We start from the raw sequence: 21,769 nt of genomic DNA, 5'->3' as shown, positions 1-21,769 counted from the left end.
AACTTTGCAAAATGCTTGTTTTTCTTTGGTATGATTTCACAAAGAATATACAGGTGTATGTATCAATCGATATTATTTTCATTCCTGATAGGAAGTGAGACAAGAAGTGGGGAGACAAGAGGATTAATCTTCTTTTCCTAACAGTGGGTCTTAATTCTGCAAACAGTTATGTAATGCCTAACTCTAACTCTTGTGAGACTTGAATTTGATAGAACTAATTGTGTTTGTGGAGTTACACATTTCCTGAAGCATTTCCCTTTGGCTGCATCTCATGCATAAAAAGGGGTTTATGTCAGCCTTTTTCTATTTTTCCCCCAAATATTGTATTCTTCCCCCTATTTCTCCCCAGAAGAGAAATGCTTAACTCATGGGGTGGGGGGGTGGAATTTCTGAGGACAGCATAAAGAGAAAGAAATAGCATGCTTCTTTACAGAACTTGCTTGGAATATCTAAAACCCATGGAAGACAGGTGAATCTCTTGGTATCAGTTCAACTCGTAAAGGACAGAATATGAACTTCTATGCATCTCACCAATTCCAATCCACTTCATTAATTCATTAAGTTAATAATAATCACAGAGAAACCCTTTTTATTTCAATGCTTTTTACAGTTCAGTGATAAAAAGACTACACACCATCACAGTGAGACACTGGAGTCCTAAAAGGATAAATTTCCATTGTCTTCTCTGGGCATTCGATCTCAGTAACATTATTTCTGGAACTGGTGCAAAACAAATTCCTGTGGGGCAATCTAGATAATTAGAATTTTATTTCAGTACAATAAAAATCACTTATAAAAATTCTAAATGATAATGAAAAAAATAGAATTATAAAACAATATGACAGGGACAAATCAGTGTTGCTACTCTGTAGAGCAAATTATGTCTCTCAAACTATTCGAAGATGACAATTAATGGAGAAATGTCTGCTGCAATATTCAAATTTAAAAAATACATGATACATAATTGAATAGACTATGTTAAAAAATACATGAAAATTCAAAGTAGTAAAAACATTCTTCATACACCATCAAAAAGACTACATAATGTAAGCTAAGTGGTTGTGAGAAGAGCTATGGCCTGGTAACTGACCAGGATACAAAAGACAAAGAAGACTTAAGTGCAGCTCTCAGCATGGAGAAAAGTTAGGAACAAAAGGCTGTGTGTAGTTTAAAATACATATTATGGATGTAGAAAAGAAAGTGAACACTGAGGTATCAAAACATGGATGACCCAGACAGCTTAAAAAAATCTGGAGAAATCTGGACACTGGAGACACTAGAACTCTCATATGCATTGGCATTGTGGTCCCATGTGAAATTCAGTATTGGCAATGCAGTGTAATGTGCACTGGCAGGAATGATCTGAACTACACCTACATTGCTTTGACATAATTATCTAGCCATTCAGATTATTTTCTAAGTGTCAGTACTACTGTGGATCATTGCAGGAACAGTGGCAATAAAAAGATAAAAGTATGCATAAGAAATATTATACACAATAAATAATAAATATTCTATTTTAACTATATATAAGAATCCCAGCCTTCACCTGGAATATTGTATGCTGGTTGTCCTGCCTCAAATAGAATATAGCAGAAATATATGGGACTGAAATGCTTAGAGGTACAGAGATATTCAGATGAAAAGCATAGTTAATATTCCTATTTTGGAAAGGATATGATAAGGTTATAACACAGAAAATGAACAGAGCAGAGAAGTTAAATTGTTTATACTAACCTATTCTCATAATTCAAACACATAAATATACTTGATGAAACTGAAAAGTACAAAATCAAAAATAAGCATAGATATCTGGTAATGCTCAGCGTGAATTTCAGAAAAGACTGGACATTTATAAGGGCAGCAATTAACATACACAATATTCTGTATGGGTTTAACAACAAAAGTATTTTTGAAAGGGATGTAGAGTCTTATGATCAAAAATATACCCTGATATTTAATTACTGAAGGTTAAGAATAAAAACTCCCTCTCCAGATAGTGTTATTCCATATTCATCCACTGTGGGGTTTCTTGCATTTTCCTTTGAAATGTCAGAGCCAGGATGCCAGATGAAACACTGGTCTGATGCAGCCTAGATTTTCAAAGCTATAGATTTTGGATGATTTAGCTTTCATGTAGACAGTCTGAGACATCATATAGGTCCATGTTTTCAGAAGAAACTCGTAATCCATTTCCTTAAATACAAAGAACCCTCTAAAATATCCTCAAGCAATGGAAGTTAAGATATAGTGCAATATTTCATTTATTTGATTACAAAAAAAATAGCTTGTCATCCTCAAGGTAAAAGATCTGAGAGTAGTACATTTTAATTTTCTTACCATTTTTAAATAACAAAGATGAAAATCAACAAATAGTAAATAATAATAAATACATAGTCTGCTTTGTTCAGTAGCCAAACTCTGCAAGGGAACGGTTGCTATTTACAGTGTGCTTCAACTCTACCTTTCAAAACACAGTTTAGCTTGGATGGACAGCTTTCAGTTACTGCTAGAATATGTCACTTACTGGGAACAGAGGGGATGTTTATCATTGTCTCGAGGGTTGCTTTGGCTGAGGAGAAGAAATAGCTTAGTTATATAATAAGAAGAGCTGGGTCAAGGGATAAGAAACCTACACAGAACGTACAACCTCCAGTAGTGCAGACTGGGTTCTTCTCTTGCATATCCTACCCAGGCGGTGAGACCTCTGCCGTATGGATCTTCCCCTGGGTCCCCCAGACCACCTCAGAAATATGGGGGCTGGATTCACTATTTAAAAATTTCTCAGCTGAGAAGAAAGGTTCATCCTTCCTATTGCTTCCCTTGCACTCCCTGTATTTAGTTAGCACTGAGTCTTGTTATCCAGACCCATCGCACTGTCATGGGTTTGAACCCCATTCCAAACAATTTAGAAAGTTTATGTTAGCTCTAACAACGGAGTTCGAACACAACTTTATCTTAATGGGACATGCACAGCATCAGTCCTTTTAGGCCTCACTAAAGTTAATGGGAGGATACTCCTCTCAATAAATTCAGTGCAGACTGCTGGAGGAACAGCAAAAAAAGCCATTCGAGAGAGTGTCTGCTTTATGAATACCACTTCACCAAGTACTACACAGCATTTCATCCAAAAAAGAGAGATAGTTGTGAAAAGTTGAATAAAAGAAGGCAGCATTTCCATCTATTTATGTAAACGCTTAGAACTCTCATTTCAAGGTAGCTGAAACAGCAAATTCTGTCAAAAGGAAAATAATCTGTATCCAGAGTCTTTTTAAAACATTATCTTCATATTTCATTTCCAAGTATCAAGGAAATGCTTCACATGAAATGTTTAACTATGCATTAAATTTTCAAGCACAAACCCAATTACCATAAAAACATAATAATAGCCCAGTAAACAAATACTGGTAAGTCAGCATAATGTCTCATCCTAGTTACCAAACCCAGAAATTGGCCTGGACCGCAGTTACCTCAATCCCTCGCTCAGACGCTCACGCCCTGGCCTGGGGTGGCCTGTGGGCACCAGCTGCCGGCCCGGGGCCAAGGTGAGGGCCGCGGGGAGCCGGGCCGCCGCCGGGGTCTGATGGGCCACCCCAAGGCCTGGTGCAAGCTGCGAAGAAGCCGGGGCACCCCGCTCCGGCGCAGTCTGGGAAGTGGCGGGTAAGGGTGGCTAATGCGTTTTGTTACCGAGGCAGCTGGACACGGGGTATCATCTGTAAGCGCTCGAGGTCAAAAGGTCCCTCTCGCTGCAGGGGCATTTTCGGCAGGGCCCGGCGCGGCCAAGGCGGCACCGGCCGGGTGATGTCTGTTTTGTTTCTGCTTCCAGGCCCTGGAGGGGGGAGACTGCCCGTGTGCCGGCGCCCGACCCCAGCACCTGTCACGGCCGCCCGCCAGAGGCGGGGGGGGGCGGCCGGCCTGCTCCCGCCCTCCCCCACACCCCGTCCCAACGGCCGCCGGGCGCCCAACCGTCGCCGGCGGCTCCGCGCGGCACCGGCTGCGTGGCCGCGGGCAGGGCCGGGCCGGGCCGGTCCCGTCCCGTCCCGTCCCTCGCCGGCCCCGGGACGGGCCGCCCGGGCTGGCGGAGCGGGGACGGCGGCGGGACTCCTCGCGTGACCCCGGCTCGGGGGAAGGTGACGGGAAGAGCGCGGCGAGAGGGCTTTAAAGCCGGGGAAGATAGAAGGGAGGAGTTTAGGGAGCGAGAAGAGGGTTCCTGGGAAAGGGAGTTTGGGAGAGAGGTGCCGCAGGAGCGGGCGGGGAGGGGGCCGCAGGAAGAGGCTCCGGAGGCAGGACAGGCGTCTAAGCAGAGCGCGTAGTGTGGCGAAACTCGCCGGCGCCAGGGGCTGTCCAGCCCCTTTCCACTAATTTCTTCCCAAGCGAAAACTTCTTGCGGCGTAAAAGCTCAAACCAGGTGCGGGGCAGCGCGGGGGGGGGGGGGAGGGGGGCGCGGAGTAGCCCCGCGCCCTCGCCCTGCCCCGGCTTTGTGCCCCGCGCCACCCTCCCGCCCCGAGGGGCAGGGCAGCACCGCCCGAGGAAAGAGCGGGCGGGGGCGAAGGGCAGCGCCGCCGCGCCGAGGAGGTGCGAGACGCTGCCCGAGCTGGCAGTGCGGCCGCTGGTTAGAGGGCGAAGAAGGTATTTCCCCGGCAGCGCGGCCTCCCTCCCTCCCTCCCGCCGGCCGGCCGGCCGGCCCGCCCTGCCTCCCCACCACCGCCCGCCCGCCCTGCCGGCCGGTCCGCCCGCCCTCCGCCCGGCCGCGCCGCTGCTTCCTGGCTGACAGGTGCGCGCTCCTCCGCGGCAGCAGCGGCCCGCTCTCCCCCGCCTCTGCCGGCCCCGGTGCCTGCCCCGCGCCTTCACCAGCCTCGGCTCCTCCGGCCCCCGCCCGGCGCTACCCGGATTGTTTAGTCCCTGGGAAGCTGGTCTGGGTCCAGGTTTTGCTTTGATCCTTATGAGAGAGAGAGGAAAAAAAAGCCAAAGAAAAACAAAACCTGGAGACAGAAAAAGGCTCTAGGAAAAAGTTTTGGATGGGATTATGTGGAAACTACCCTGCAATTCTCTGCTGCCAGAGCGGGCTCAGTGCTGCCTTCTCCCCAGCGGCGCAGCCCGCGCCCGGCGCTGGTGAGAGACACCCGGGCCTCGGTGCCGCCCCGCAAGTGCCTGGTGCGCGTGAGCCCCTCGCCCCGCCGGCCAAATGCTCCTCCTGGGGCTGCTCCTGCTGATATCTGCCCTGGCCGGCCGGCGGCCCGGCGCCGCCGCGGAGTCCGACCTCAGCAGCAAGTTCCCCTTCGCCGGCGCCAAGGAGCAGAACGGTAAGGCGGCCCTGCGCCGCGGCCGGGCAGGGGGAGGCACGGCGGGGCGGGGGGCGCCGTCACTTTCCAGCTTGCGGCCGCGGGACTGCCCGCTGCGCGCAGCGCGGAGGGAGCCCGGGGCGGGGGGGGGGTGGACGCTTCGTGGCCGGGGCGAGACCGAAATGAATGAGACTCGGCAGCTGTGGTCTCGCTGGGCGCTTGTCACTGCGGGGAGCTTGTCAGCCGCGTTAAGTGCAGCCCTGTAGGTAAAAGGGCACCGGGTAGCTGGCCGGAGAGCACAGAGCCCCTGAGCCTGTTTGGAGACTCCCCTTTCTGTGGTTGGAGTGCACAAAAACTTTTTTTTTAATCGCACACCTTTGTACCCTAAATGCTTGGCTCTCAGGGGGTGGGTTTTTGTGTCTGTGCGTGAATGAGTGGTATTTTGTATGGGCTGGAAACGAGCTAATCCTGCATAGGAAATGAAGAATTACTTTCAACTTTAAAGTGTACCTGAAATGTTTAGAAAACTCTCAAATGCAAGTTCCCTTGGGCTGGGATTGTGCAAACTTGGAGAAAGACTCCTTTCATACAGCAAGGGCAGCTTCAGGGTGTGTAATTTGCTTAGCCTCTGAACTCCATATGATTTACATTATTCAGATTTTTAAGCGCCTTTCCTCTTAATCTGTTATTATGAAGTAATTTTAAAGAATATTTTACAAACTGAAACATTATATACACACTAAGCGTGGTTTCATATATATATATATGTGTGTGTAGAATATCTAAAATTAGGGCTGTTAGCATGCATTTATGGAAACCATGGTGCTTAATGTAAGGAAAAAATATTTTACTAGTTTGCTTGTCAGCTAGAATGAGTTTTCTCCCTTGGCGCAAAGCAGCACAAAAGGACAAGCTGAGAGCTCCCGAAGTTCTGTGCACTATCATGAAGTAAAGCAAAAATGCAGATTCAAGGCTAGTTCAGTTCTTTCAACTTTGAACTTGGGACTCCCTTGATAGAAGTATTGTGTCATATCTTTTAATAGAAAGTGAAAATTCAGAGACTTTTGCAAGCATTATGAATTAATAGAATATGTAATATGCTATCAAATTTAGCAGGAGAGATTACTACTGCTGTGGCTTGCTAATGTGATGATATATGGCACCTGCAGACTGCCAGACCTGCTGATCAAAGAGCAGTACAGGGATCAATCTCTAATCAGAGCAGCTGTGAAGGGCCCAAGGAAAGTGATCAAAAGAATCAGAAATCCAGCTATTCTGACAGGAAACCAAACAGACTTTGTGCACAGTACAGGAAATTATGTACTCTGTATGAGAAAAGAAATCACTCCCTTTCTACTCCTTCCCAGTTCATCTGACTTTTAGAGTTTTTAGGGCACCAGATTGTGGCAAAAAAGCCTTGACACTAATGTACTAGAAACTTGTATTATTATGTTTCATGCTATTTAATTCACATGGTGTATATATGAAGCGTATTGGCATACACAGAATTACCAGTGTTGAATTTTGTCAGTCTTGGAAAGAAAGCCAGTATGTTGTCAGCCTGCCATAGGAGGTTTGTTATGCGATAATGTAGCTAGGCCTTAAAAGGGCACCAAGGTCTAACAATGGGAGTACAGCAGTAAAGTGCAGAGGGTAGGCCATACAGGACAGAAGTAAAACTGATGTAAATTGGCATATATGGCACATATGGCACTGTACAGTCTATTCTGTTCACGTATATCAGAATGCAGCTGCCTTAGGTCAAGCTTCAACTGATTTTCAATGCAGTTTGGCATGCTGTAAGATACAGTCACTATGTCTTATAACATGCAAATCCAGGAGAAAATTAGTGTCCTGAACTGCATTCTGTGGTAGTTTATACCTCACCACAATAAGGATCTGGACTGTTGTTGACTTGAAATTTGCTTTCTAGTTGTACAACTGCTGAACTTATTTTAAAAATAAATAGGAGTTTAGGTACAGCTAAGTACGAACCCCTGACTTTTCTTGACTGATTTTAATTAATTGGGGGATCAGTAACACTGGTCAAACCAGTTCTTACTTGATTTAATTAGTGATTTTTACACTCTACTGCAATTTAAAGATTGTATAGCTTTTAGCTAGAGGCAGGTTAGAACTCCCTGGAGTTTTGAGTATGAGATATAGCTGTTCACATGCCAAATATTCTTTGGTCAGGAGAGAGGGAGATTTTTTCACTCACACAGTCTACAATAAAAAATTCTGCCTTCGACTTGTAAAACTGCTAAATGGCTGAGAAGTTTTGCTCTAGAATGGATTACAGTGTTATTCAACTATACACATGGGTGCAATAGCTATTGGTCAAGGTAATACTGAAGATGCCTATGAGCAGTTATTAAGTCAGTGGGACTACTTGTGTGACAAAAGGTAAACGTGCTTCAGGATTTGTTTTTTTCATAATTGGAGCTTTTTTATTGATTAGCTAAATGATTGTTAACTTAAGAATTACAATTTGACTCAATTTGCTTTATTTACTAAAGGCAGACATGAGGAGTTCTCTTGTTTCTGTTGCATAGTGGGTATCATTTTAGGTAGTGATTTTCTAGTGTAAATATTTCTGTGTAATCATAAATTAGGCATTCTTAGAACACAGTATTTTGCTGCTACCTCCTAGGAATTCAATGTGATGGTTGCTGTGGGGCCAGTATAGCTTCATTTGAAACTACTTAAAACTACCTCCTTGTTTCTATTGGCCCTCTGTTCTAGTCAGATTTTCTTTAAGAAAAGGTATATTTGTAAACTCTGCTTGACAGTAGGAGACTTTAAATATTTTTCTTGAATATTTTTTTCAGTTGAATTACAAATATAAACAGTAAAGCTAAATATGAAATTTTCATTTGGAGGATCAAAGTAGTCTAAGCAACCTTTTTTTTTTTTTTTTTTGGAAACTGAAGGAGTAGAAGTGGCATGCGTAGTGATAGCTCCCATTTACCTGGATGGATTTTGTTTCCACAGTTCTTTGTCATATTCAAAACCAGATTATGCTTGAATGGGTTTTTGGAGTTAGCAAGCATTGTCAGTTCTTTTATGACTGTCTAGTGTATTTATAACATTTTTTTTCCACATTGAAATAAGGGTCAGGAAAAATTGTTCCCTCAATTTTTTTGAGGGACAAAGCCTTCAAGTTCTTTTGCATATTAGATTTGATTACTTGGATGGTTTACTCTTTATTTATTTTTTTTCTATTATGGTTCTTCCTACTTTTCCTTCTGCTTTTGAATAACATTTTTTAAGTAATTGCTTCCTTCTGTTTACGTAGTTTCAGTGATGTCTGAGGGGGGCTATTAGTGATTTATGTAATGTGGATGACTTAACTCTAGTGGCCAAAGTGTACCTGCTTATGTGATATTATTAATCTAGATTTGGTCACAAAATGAGATGGTAGGAGAATCTAGAATATCTGAGTTCTGTTTTCTTGGATATCATAGGAAAACACGATAAATATTCAGACTAATTCTACTAAGCTGCAGAAATTGGGTGTGTGATTTCTGTGAGAAATATGAGAATGTCTTCATATAAAATAATGGAAAAACTACTGTCAGGTACCATAAGCATTAAAGTGTATAGCTTATCTGGCACGTACATTTGAAGTGTAGTAATGAATAACTTCAGAAGGCCAACAAACTGAGGTCAGATAGCAATTCACCTGAACCAGCTAGTTAGATATATTAATTCTCCAGCAACTTTATTCAGTGCTATTCACACTTGCAACTGATTGCAGAAGTAACTCTTACAAAACCAAAGCATTTATTTGATTTCTGTCACTTCTATAGTGCCAGCCTTTTGATAGATATTTAGTTTCTTGCAATTTCCCCCCCCCCCCTTGTAAATGGAAGCTCTTAATAGTCCTAAACTTTTGCTAATAGATCACTTCATAATGTATTTCTTAAACCTTCTGAAGTGGAGAAGAACTAAGCTGCTTTAAAAAAAAAAAAACCTTAAAAACTCAAGCTTGAGTTTGAGACTTGCTGGAGTTTGAGACTTGTGTATCTCAGGCTACCCTTGGGAAAACTTGATGGATGCAGATGGCATTCAGTGAGCAGCTGGAGTGCCAAGGGGCTTCTCTCCTCACCTGCCCTTGTGCCTGGCCTCACATGTTCTCTCGCATCTACCTAGAGGACTCTCATGTGTGTGTGTCTTCAAAGGGAGCTTGCAGGTTATCGGAAATGAGGACAAAATCACAGTACAGAATTACAGAATTTTTTTTTTAATTGAGTTCATTTAACTCAGTCTTCCAACACCTGAAAGTACATATCCAAGTGATACAAGACATCAAATTCTTTAAGATTAGAATGTCAGCATTTCACTTGCTTTAAGTGCAGTAATTTGATGGCAGAATTATTTGTGGTAAAACAATATACTTCACAGCAGTGGGAATCAGTGCCACCTCTACTGGCTCTAGCTGAGTGGTTGAATGCCAGTACAGTTTGACTAGTGCTGGATAGCAGGTTTTCTTCATTTTGGGAAGTTAAGTATAAAATGTGAATGCCAGTCATCTAAAAGGAAGCTTGATAGTGATGCAATTCTTCTGAAGTTTTATCTATTTCTGTTTAGTCCAAGGCTTGTTTTGAAACATTTTAAAACCCCTTTCCTGGAAAGTATAGAGTTGCACCACATCCTCTTTTGACTTTTAAGCAAAAGTCACGGCAAATTAGAGAAGTTCTTCAACGCTGCAATAAATTGCAATGCAAGAAAGTTTTTAAAAACTGGTTTCTTGCCTTTGTAGTTGACTTCCAGCATACTGTCTACCAGTGAGCAGAGTGATACTTGAAACTTTTCCTTTAGTCCTGCTGCTTCTCTCGGTTGTTTTTTCTTGGGTAAAGCTAAGGGTTTAAAAAGTATGGAGCATTTTTCACTTGTCCCAGATACTTAGGTGTTCCAGCCTTCTGGTTTCTTTGTTAAACATCTTGAATGAAATTTAAGGGCGAATCATGTAAAATCTATTTTTTACAGTAACTGTTTCTTATTAGGTTTGAAGATCAGAGTTTAAAGCTTTGTGTCTTGTTGTTCTGGGTTTTTTGGGTTGTCTTTCAGTCAGATACAGAATTTTATATCAGAGAAAAAGCACAGTGCATACCTTGAGTAACTGACAGCTATAGTATCAAGGTGTTGTTTTGAACTTTGCCTTCATATAAACATACTGTTTTTTATATATACAAAACTTAATCCAAACCTTTTGAATCTAATTATTGCCTAGTCAACATGTAATAGCGAGGTACAGCTTTGCTTCCTACAGCAGTGGTTTTGCATTATAGCGGAGTGGGGTTTGGGTTGTTGTTGGGTGGATTTCCTTTAAGCTCTGTCTTGTAGGTCCTGATTACCAGAGAGAACACACTGTACAAACTCAGTTTCCCTGGAACTGAGTATATTCAGTTCCTTTATAGCTCAGTGCTTTAATAGAGATACACATTTTATGACTAATAAGCAAAAATATGGCTATCTTGCAAAATATACTCCATGGTATATAAGCTTGTTAGGAACTGGCCTATATGTAAGTATTTTTCAGCAGAAATAGACTTAGTTCTATTCATTCTCTATTGTACAACTTTTTCTAACATGTAGAAATGCAGTTATTTTAATAGCACTTACGTATCTGTATGTGTGCTTAGTTGTTCTGGAGTTTCTGAGAAATGAATTATACATTAAAACTTACTCGGCGCTATCAGTCCCTGTTGGGAAAACTTTTGCAGCTTCTGTTTGAATCTGAGTGCTTTTTAAGCAGGTGAATGAAAATTCGTAATATGCTACTATGAAACTAAAATATAAATTTCACATTTTCTAGAGGCTTAGTTAGATAGTTGGTTATTATTTTAAGGTGACAATGTCTGGAAAATTTATTCATGCCTCCATCCATGGAAGTCATAGCCTTAGTGTTCATCTGTCTTCTGATCTTGTCTTCTAAATATCCTTGTCGGGAGATTTTTATGAACTTATCCCCAGTGTTACCTCAGGTTGATTTGCTCTTAATTTCATGATCCTACAGAGCATACTAAGCCTTTTTTTTTTTTTTAGTGTGAAGATATCCCTTCTTACAAGGCCCATGTACAATTGCGCCTTTGCATGTTTTCACAACTTGATTTGTTTCTACATAAATTGGTGGGATGGGTAAAAGAGACAAGGCAGGAAAGATCTTCAACCCCTTATGGAGAAATTCTCTCTACGGAGAGAATATAAAAAGTATCAAAAAACATTATGTAAACAAAAGCAGTGAGCACAAATAATTCCTTGGTCTGGGATCCTCCTAGTCTTCAGAATTAGGGTAGCAAGGGATGTCTGTCTTTTGAGGCTAATTTAATTCTGTTCCAAATACTTAAAACTTTTGTTAAGCATGGCCATAGTTTGGACTTCTGTGTTCATCTTGTGTAGGTGTGACAGTGCAAGCAGGCTGTTTGGCCTATTTTCACTGCAGCTTCCTCTGAAGACTTGTGAGTGCATGCAAGCTTTCAGCTCATGTGAATGTGCTTTTAACTTTAGCTGGCAAGAGCATGAGGGGAGCTGGATACAACTCAAGTTAAAAGAACTCATCAGCTCTTTAATTCAATCTCTTTAAGCAGCTGGATTGTTATTTCCCTGGGTGACTGTTCTCATTCAAGCTGGGCTAATTTGAGACTAGATAAGTTAACTCTAAAGTGAAGATATGCATAGTGTTAGTCACTTTTTTGTTGCAATTTCATGTGCGGGTTTTGGAGCTAAGAAAGGAGAATATGAATTAACCTCCAGTATACTGGAGTCCAACATGGTGCAGGCAAGAACAACATTTGCACATGAAATAAGTCTATGTTCAAAGGTTATTTACGATACAGTCACATCCTTTTTATAGTAGTGAGAATGGGGGAGTTGCAAGGGAGTAACCAGTAACACCTTATCTGTGTGTTTTCAGTGGCAACATGCCTTTTTGTGAATTAATCCTCATGAATTATTCATTAATCTTGCACTTCATGGTTAATTCATTCAAGATATCATTATAAACACAGACGTTTTAAGGAGATTCCTCTAGGCTGCAGAATACCTCTCTTCCTTTATTCCCCCAAAGTCCAAAACACTGAAAGTGCTCCTTGAGCAATTAAAACTGCTTATTTTTTGTGTTAGTGTCCAGACGTAACTCACTTTGAGGCACCATTGTACTAGTTTCTTTACAATGCAAGATGTGCTCTGATTCTAAATAAAGGCAGATGAAGGACAAGGTGAAGACTCTTTCCTCTGAAGAAGAGAGTCTGAAGGCAGACTCTTTTCTGTGGTAATGCACATGGCCAATGTTGTAATTGGAAGTAAAACCCTTATGTTTTTTTCTTTAAGTACTCTTTTCTAGATGAACGATATTGCTACTTGTGTAGCTATCGTTTTACATTCTCTACAATGCTCAAACTCTACTAGAGGAAAGTGAGGGAGGCCTTCCAAACTTTCAGCAAATGTCCGGCATCACTGAATAACTTGAATACTGGGTTTAAACTCCCTTATCACCCTTACTCAACTTTTCTTGAAATGTTAAGTCTGTCTGTCTGAGGAAAAAGGAAGAATATCTTGGGAATAGGAAACAATGACTGCTTGTATTTCCTGTATGTTTAATTCCTCTTTGCATTGCTTTTGCTGTCATATTATGAATTGGTAATAAATTACATAAAAAGGTGTTGGGGGGGGATGCCAGGCGTTAGATGCTGTAGTTAATTAGTGAATTGGTTCTGTAATCCGATAGATGACATTCAAACTAGCTTCAGGCAATAAAAGGTAAAGGATTGGTGCTCTTATTGTAGTTTTCAGTATTCTACATCTTTAAACCATTACTCAGTTTGGCACATATCAGCAAAGCTGTAAGTTTCTGCAAAGGAAAAGTCCAGGTGTAAAATACCAGGGAGTGTTATATTTGAAGAGTAAGTTGCACTGGAAGAATGTTCTTGGAGACACTCTCGCAATACCTCCCGTGTCAGTCTAGAGCTGTTAATCTCTTTGTCACTTTCTAAGCATCATTTGTTTAAAAGCACAGGAAATGGGGAAAATGAGTTTGCTGGAAAAAGTACTGATTTATGAAATAACAGATAATATTGCTTATCCTAATCCTTAGTTGTAGTCTTTTTCAGAAAATTGAGTTGCCCAGTCTTAAAACTGTTCTTTGGGGAGCTTTGTTTTATGAACCATTGCAAGGTAGCAAATAGAATATCTGAAACGTTTGATTTCCCTGCTGTGTAAGCATCTGACTGCCTCCATCCTAGTCCGAAACAATCGGAGTATGAGTCCTGGTGGCTCCAGGTTCCTCCTCTGATTGACAGGAAGCCAGCACTCATTTTATACAATAGTTAAGCATTTAAAAAGACATATGGCACAGGAAATTCTTTTGCTGTGTGTGAAGGTATGGCATTTCCAAACTGAAAGTGTTGTTCTGACTATTTCACCGGTAGTGGTGAATTATATGAGGCCACTTCCATCTGCAGAGAGTGTTTCACTTGCTTGTGGTTCTGGGGCTCATTCAAATGCTCTGAAACAAAATAAAAGGAATGGATGTAATAACTTCTTTATGGAAAAGTCATAAAAAGCTACAGGGCCATGTAAACAAATTGGGTCATTTACAAGATGTTTAAGTGATGGATATTCAGTCCAAATTCAAAGGTGTGGATTAGGTTTTACAATCATCTTGACTAAATTTTGCCCTCAACAAGACTTTCTTTTTGCCAAAATGTCTTTTATACTATGGATGACAAGCTTTCCAAAACAATTTTTTAAAACACTTCAGTGCATTCCGAGTAAAACAGAGAACTCGGAGAACAATTCAGTAGTATAATTTGATTCTTTCCTAGATAAATGAGGGCCCTTTCTGATAGGCATGTACACTGTAAAGCTGTCATGGAACTTTAGTGTTCCAGGGAAAAATAAATTAAAACACAGTTTCCCTTCTGGACTTAAACATGCCTGAACTAATTACAAAGCAACCGTTTTGGCTCTCTGCTGTGTTCATACAACTATGTCTGTACAGAACAGCAGCAACTGTGATATAAGTAAAACTGCACCAGTCGCAGAAACCGATGTTGGACCAAATTTAAGCTTGGAACATCTTATCTATGGTGCATCAACTCCCAAGGCCCTTGTGACTCATTTCATGGTTTTTCAGAGAGTACTGAAAAGCTAGAGTGCAAAAGAGGATAACTAATACTATTGCATACCAAAATACATTCTGTAGGATTATTTACATGCTTCAATGTAAACATAAGCTTATGTATGGACAATTTTCTCAAGTTTGGGGAAGGGGTATTGGTGTAAAACTGTATAAATAGAACGATAAAGAAATACCTGGTGTGCTAGCTTTGTGGATTTACCACCTAGCACCCAACTTTGTGCAACATCGAGATAAAAACGGTATCTTGACTCTGTGTGTGGATTGACTTGTTGCACACCAGGTAACGAATCCCCGATTTGGGACAACATTTTCTGTCAGCTGGTACGGGGCACTTTCTTTTTCATAAGATGTGGTTGCTCAGCTCTTCTGTTAACAAAGCAACACCAACCACCTTTGATAACTCTTCATGCACCAAAATCTGAAGATCACTTCAAAATGAAATAGCTACTCAGTGCAAGTTTTGCATTAGTCGCAATAAACTGTACGTGGTTGAGGCGGTCTATTTTTTTTGTATGGTGCTAAATAATGGGCTGCTGAGCCATCTTTCAGCATGATCTTGTAGCCATAAAAATTGTAATTGTTACATGGCAAATGTATATGTATCATTATATAGTATTTGAAGAGGAGCTCCAGAAAATGATTCACATACAATCTGCACAGTATGATGCAACATTTGAAAGGTTTGTATTTATATTATTGGCAAACATTTCGTATTTTTAAAAATATAGTATTGGGAGGCGTTATATCTTAATATCTCAAGGCTTCAGCATCTTACTACTTAGTGTGTCTGATGTTACACAAGCAGACTGGTATCTGGAAACACTTCTGTTGTTTGCGTAACTATAGTGGACTAAAAAGTGAAGTAAAGCCTCATGACTGAGAGCTAACAAGCACTGGCTCCAAAACACCTGCTTTCTAGACAGGGAGATGAAACTGTTCTATCTGGCCTTACCTAAAGGAGTACATAGATTAAAATACATGTAAGAGAAATGTGTGGGGATATTCTGTAGTGCAGGCTTTTCCAGTGCCTGCGTAGGTAAGTCATTCCCTGAAGACTGTCTGGGGCACCTTTTTTTTTTTCTTCCCTTCTTCTCTGCTCACCTCTGAGTTACAGTTTTTATTTTGTCCTTTTACTTAAGTTTGGTAATCATCAGTGATTTGGTGCTACTTTTTAAAATATGACCAAGGATTTTTGTTGGACCTCCTTTCTTTTCTCATAACAAAATTGTGATCATAAAATCATGTTTGTTTGTTTGTTTTAATTAGTGCTTACCTAGTCTTAATTTATGATAACGTTTATGCTCTCATTTATAGTATAAATCTCAAGCACCAAAATAGCCTCTCAGTCTCCATGGTAAAAAGACTTCTTTCACTTTCCTTCAGAATTTCCTTTGGAAATAAAATCAAGAGAGTATTTTGTTAATGCCATTCCTTGCTATTCTAACCCTGTTTGTTTCCATCCCACATTGGATAATTGTGGTAAAATCCACAAGCTGCCTCACTGGCATCTTCCTGTTTAATCTTTGCTAAACTTTTTAATCATTCTAACTTCTCTAGAGTTGCACACTTATTTTAAAATATAGCTAGTAAAAAAAATGTTTCCTTCTGTTCCCTTCACACTACCCGTTGTGGAGTTTTTCCCCCAATAGGTATTGTAATGCTGCAGGAAAAAGTTTGTTCTGGACTGGTGACAGATCCAGTATCTTGTCAATTGTAGGTTTAAAAACATGTACTTAGGAAATGAACAACAGGAAAGCTTGTGTGCTATAGAAGATGATTAGTGTTTCTATTGTTTGATACTTAATGAAAATCAGTAATGTCTGTTACCAGTTAAAATCATCCCCTCCGTCTTTGGAGGGCACAGCACGTTTGTTTTGTAAGAATCCATACTTTTGTTCTTGCAGTGTGGAATGATTTGCAGTTCTCCTGGTATGGACTGTGGTGTTCTCACACTTTGCTTCCTTGGCATACTTAGTGACAAAGTGTTTGTGTGTACATTTTAATACACATTCTCACATGCAATTTATGCAAAAAATAAGTATATTCAAAAATACCTGACCTTTGTGAATATTGCAGATATACAGTCAGATTATAGAGTCTAAAACTCTAAAGTCTAAATTCTCTAAAACTTTCTGCTAAGCACTCACTATATTTTTCATGGTACTTGTTGGTATGGTAAATCACAAAGTATTTATCTGACAAGTTGTTGCAGCATTGTTATTACTTCTTCTGCAGTGGAGATTGAATCTGTGATGAATGGTATCATTACTGTTAAGGATCTTTCCCGGTAGAGTGTTTCAGAGATCAGTACAATCTCTTTGCGATTTCTAATATTTATATTAGACCCTTTGTAGTATAGATTCCACTGTCATAAAATGCTGGGAACAACCATCTTCATATGTTTTCCTCACTGGGGATGTTTGTTTTATACCTGATTCTCAGTGCGTGCAAGAAGAAGGTAAATGGGAAAAAAAGCAGGTGGCTTAGCCCAAGTCCAAACAAGATTGGCAGCGAAGTTTTTGAACAACTTCTTTAACTTTCAGCTCAAGGGAGGACATTGGGACCGCCTTAAATCTTACCTAACACAACTTGAGTACTCTTGAGTATGACAGTGAAGAGCTCTGTTTCTTGAATTTCTATCTCATTTACACCACTGCTTGTGGGAGGAAAAGATGGTTTTGTCTAATTGTCAGGTAGAAATATAAACATGTTTCTAAAGTATGTGCTTGCCTTATCAGTGAGAATCTTATAAAACCCTGATTTGTCTCATTAGTCAAGATACACTTGAAGGTGCTGTGTAATGATAATATCTAATGAAAGAGTAGACATGTTTCTGTGTTGTTACTGCTTTTAACATAGTAAGATAGCCAAAATTTGGATATTGTGAGCTATTCGCATTAGGGAAAGAAATTGGTGATGGGACTGTGGTATATCTAACACTGTCTGTTAGTTGTACGTAATCTGTAGATTCTCTTAGGGATTAAATTTTAGAATCTACAACACTTTCATTAAAAATACTGTTTTCAGAGTTGGAACACTGCCTTTGCATAAAGCTGAGGTCTCATGTTCATTATTTAAAAACAAACAAACAAAAAAACCCTAATCTTGTTAATGGTTCTGATTCATCTGAACCTTTAAAAATACTTCACAGTAGAATGCAGACTTAGTTTTCTTACAGCAACTTTAACAGTACAACATTTATTTCTAGCAGCAGTCACTTTATGTGTAGTCTTTAATTACTTAAATTTATAGTTATGTGCACTTGTATGTGGTTTATTCTGGCATTTTTATGTATGTGGGTGCTTAGTGTTTGTTTGCTCTAATTCTGTTTATTGAGGTAACTTCTTGGGTTAGACTGACTTGTTCAGGTTTTGGGGGTTTTTTTTGTTTTGTTTTTTGTTTTTTTGCTTTCAGAAAGTACTTATTCTAATCTCAATGTTCATTGTTTGCATTGCAGATGAGAATATGTCCTATGTAGTTTTTTAAAAGCAAGAATCTCTTGTTTTGAGTTGACATAGGCAAGCAGTGGTTAATATTGGAGCTAGAACTATTTCAATTTTATTAAAAGGAGCTTAAACAGATCCCCAAACATATGATAAATGAAATAATAACAGAGATTACTATTTAATCTTGTATGTATATATCAAGTAACATTGGGTAATATGACAAATAATATTTACATTTCACTTTCATTTTCTGGGGGTTGGGAAGAAAGGATTCTTCCCTGTTTCTCAACATGTCAGCTGTTATAACATTCATTTAATTCCAGGGAAATAAGGACTGTTGAACATGTGTATCATAGCCCAACATGCAGTTTGGATGTGGCTGATATGCTCCACAGAGGGATAATGTCTCATCTGTATGGCTGCAGCTGGTTCATTCCATCTGGTTTTGGAATTTGCATGTGCACCCAGATGTTGCTACTGAATACAGAATAGAGCAACTATTGATTTCTCAGTCCTGTCACCTCTGCCTCTCTTCAGGATCTTAGAAAACAACTATGGAATAAGTGTTTTTTTTGTTATGAATGGATTTATAAATTATATATATATATATATATATTTAACATCTGCTACATTGTCTTGACTGGCTCAAGACTTCAGGGACAGCTACAGTACATTGATTTTAGTTTTTAGTCACAGGTAGCCTGTTTCAGTTATATTAGCTCCTTTCCATCTTAATTTTCAAGGATATTCATTGCTTCAATAAGTTAAAAATAATTTGATAAGAACCTTGAACTTAAGAAAAATCCTCCTGCCTTCACATTAAGGGAGAAAGTCTTTTCCAGAGTTTGCAAAATAGTTGAATGAAACTGGATGCATTATAACATAGAGAAGTGATGTATGAGAAAAACAGAAAATGGGAGAAGGAAGTCAGTGTTGAAAGCCATCTACAGGGGGAAAAAAGGGGGTTGATAGTAGCAGTGAACCACATTGCAAAGAAACTGGCTTTCTGTGTATCTTTTTTCTTTTCTTAGAAGAAGGCTGGAAAAGGCTCAAGCACATTAACTCTTTTGATGATTTGGCAAATGCAGTTGAAAAAAAATTTTTTTTCATAATATTGTGCATGAGTATCTTTCATTTTCCAAGTCTGCAGAACAGAGATGGCATCTGATTTTACATGTCATGATATTGAAAATAGGTGAATTTGGAAGATTTCACTGTAACTGTCAGGATATGAAGCTGTACACAGTACAGACTGCAATCTAGTTATATACAGTGCAATATACTGGCTTGTTTTGTTCTCTTGTGTGCACAGCTAACTAAGAGTTCTTATATCAGGTGCTGTTCCTCACAATAGAAAATTTCCGTATGATTTTGTTTGAACAGGTAGGTCTTTTTTTGTCATTCATTCTGCCAGATAATTATTGTACACAAGCTTCTAACACTTCATTAATAGTTTTCTGAGGCTGGTTTGTTACAAAGCAACATTGGCAAGTCATTGGCTTTGTACATGCTTTATTAGCCCGTAATGATAACTTGAATAGAGTTGTACTTTTTCAGGGAAAGAAATGAATACTGTGTCATTTTCTCTCTCGCCTCATGTTAATCAAAGAGTTCATATCCTCAGAGCAAAGATAGAAATAAAAACTTGCAGCTGTTATTGTTGTTCGTACTAAAGCATTCTTCAATGTCATACAAGTATTTAGATGTCTGAAGAACAGATAAAAGTAGCAAGTTCTTGGGCTTTTTAGCAGTATTGGATTCTCAACATGAGCATACTCTTTATTCTTTCTGTTTTATTCTTCCACATCAAAATCAAAATGCCAGAAGTGGCCCTCTGAATTGCTTCTATTTTGTGTGGCTAATGTGTGGTTTTAAGAGATGGCTTTGTACCGATAGCTTTTATTAGTTTAAATAAGAACAAATGATAATAAAAAAAAAATTAGGTTTAAAAACAGGACTGAAGTATTTAAAAAGTGAAACCTAATGACAGTGGATATGTCCATCTCTGAGAATTCTCATTATACTTTCTTCTCTGGCACCTGCTTACATCACCATTAAGAGCTTGATCCTTAAAAAGGAAGAAGAGAAAATGTACCAAACTGCACAATGGCACATTGGTGCTAAGTTAGATTGAGTGGAACCATATTTTGTTTGTGTTATTCCTGGCACTTTTGAAAAGAATGATTTCATAATGCCTGAAATGTTTCTGAGAAGAAACAAGATTGCCATCAAGACCTCTTTGTCCTTCTTTCCCTTACCTTTTAATTATCCTTAAGGGGTGAAGAGCCCTGCTGAGAGCATGCATTGTACATCATACTGGTAAGCAATAAATAGTTTTTTTTTTTTTTTTTTTGGTATACTTAAACTCAAATAGCAGGAACATGCTGTTACACCATTCTTTGCGTTGCATTTACAGTTGAGAGTGCCTATGTTTATACACCGTGGGGAGGCAGTCCTTGCAGGAATAAACTGTTGCAATATGCAAGACTGCAGAAAAGCTCATAAGACAAACCAAGCTAAGTACCTAAAACTGTCAGTAACAATAGTAGTTTTGTCAGTGAGCAGCAAGTGTCATTGCATTGCTATCCTGATAGGCACTGTACACCAGAGCTGCTAGATATGTAAACAACCAGTTGACTTTTTAACTCCCGCTGTTATATTTAAAAGTTGCTTTTTGAAAGCAACATCTAACAGAAAGTTCTCATTCTTCTTATTTTTAATTATGATCTCTGTAAAGAAGGTTCATTTTGAGCCTAACTTCATTTCTGATTGAAAGCTGTCTCCTAGCTGCGATGAACCTAATGACTATAAAAGTCAGTGGGTGATTTGGTTAAAGAGGGAGTAGTGGAAAACAAGTGCATTCCTGTGGTAAAATGCTGGGAGAAGGAAAGTGAAGTGGGAAAGAAATGTAGGGGGAACCATTTTAAGATCTTGGAAAAAACCAGTGGCTTTGGTCATAATGAATTCTGTGGGTGTGTGTTGTTGTTATTTTACTTTATTTTATTTTTTTTAATAAACTGAGTCCTAAGGGAAAAAGGGTGTGATTCAAACAGTGGTTACAGTGTTGACTTGAATAGAAAGGTCAGCAGTTTACACCTGCCAAAAAAGATTCTTGGTCAGATGTGTATGCATGTTGCAATGGGATAACAAGGAGGAAGAGGAGCTGTGGTAACTTCTGTGGCTGACCTTCACAGTCTTGGAGCTCCTGTAATCATCTTATACAGAATTAAAAGTCAAAATGGTCAATTTGTGACTTTCTGTGCTCAGCTAGCATCTGCTGCCTGTCACAGTTAAAGAAGGGCTAGGGAGAAGAGTCTTACACGCAGCTGGGATAGTCTACGTTTGAATTCCTGAAAAGTGAACAACCGACAAATCAGTCCTTCTCTTCAAGATCATTTGATTGTAAAGATCATATCATAAATGTAATGTAATCAGCTGCTGAAAGGACTGAGCTCTTATGTTACTGCTACATTTTGTGGCAAACAATAGGGAAGCTCCTTGGGAAACTTAAAAAAAAAAAAAAAAATTGCAATGATCAAATGAAAACTACAACACTATCTTGAAACCTTCCCCTACCCCTTCCAAACCATGCTATGCATGAGATGTGTAGAGATATCAAATCAAATGTATATCATGTTCAGCAAATAAATTGTTTCCAGATCTTTTCCTTTGAAAAATATTATGGATGATTTTCACTTAGATACTTTCTCTGCAGTGTATAGAGGTGCTGCTATGATGCTATCTCTTACAGTCCAGTAAACACTCAGACTTAAAACAGAAATGGTAGGAGCCAGGTAGAAGTAATATTATACAACAGTTAAGAATGTCTATAAGCAAGCAAGATCTAACTTTTAAGAGTAGGCTTTCATTCTCTGACATCTAGGTTTGTTTTGCTT

At 39.6% G+C, this 21,769-nt stretch overlaps 1 protein-coding gene across 2 annotated transcripts in view; it reads left to right on the top strand.

The window, feature by feature from the left end:
• Nucleotides 1-4,115: 4,115 nt before the first annotated feature.
• PDGFC (platelet derived growth factor C) overlaps nucleotides 4,116-21,769 on the top strand; it is a 133,203-nt gene continuing 115,549 nt past the window's right edge. The window contains exons 1-2 of one of the 2 annotated variants that reach the window (XM_067297847.1): nucleotides 4,116-4,130; nucleotides 5,061-5,303. In XM_067297847.1, coding sequence (XP_067153948.1) covers nucleotides 5,186-5,303 — 118 coding nt within the window. In that variant the 5' untranslated portion in view covers nucleotides 4,116-4,130; nucleotides 5,061-5,185. Of the gene's footprint in view, nucleotides 4,131-4,724; nucleotides 5,304-21,769 lie in introns of those variants that run through there. The other variant, XM_067297846.1, reaches the window with a different exon arrangement.

This window comes from Apteryx mantelli, chromosome 5, assembly GCF_036417845.1.
Source record: "Apteryx mantelli isolate bAptMan1 chromosome 5, bAptMan1.hap1, whole genome shotgun sequence".
Taxonomy (NCBI): domain Eukaryota; kingdom Metazoa; phylum Chordata; class Aves; order Apterygiformes; family Apterygidae; genus Apteryx; species Apteryx mantelli.
Note: the sequence above shows the minus strand (reverse complement) of the source record. Positions and strands in the feature narration are given on the sequence as shown.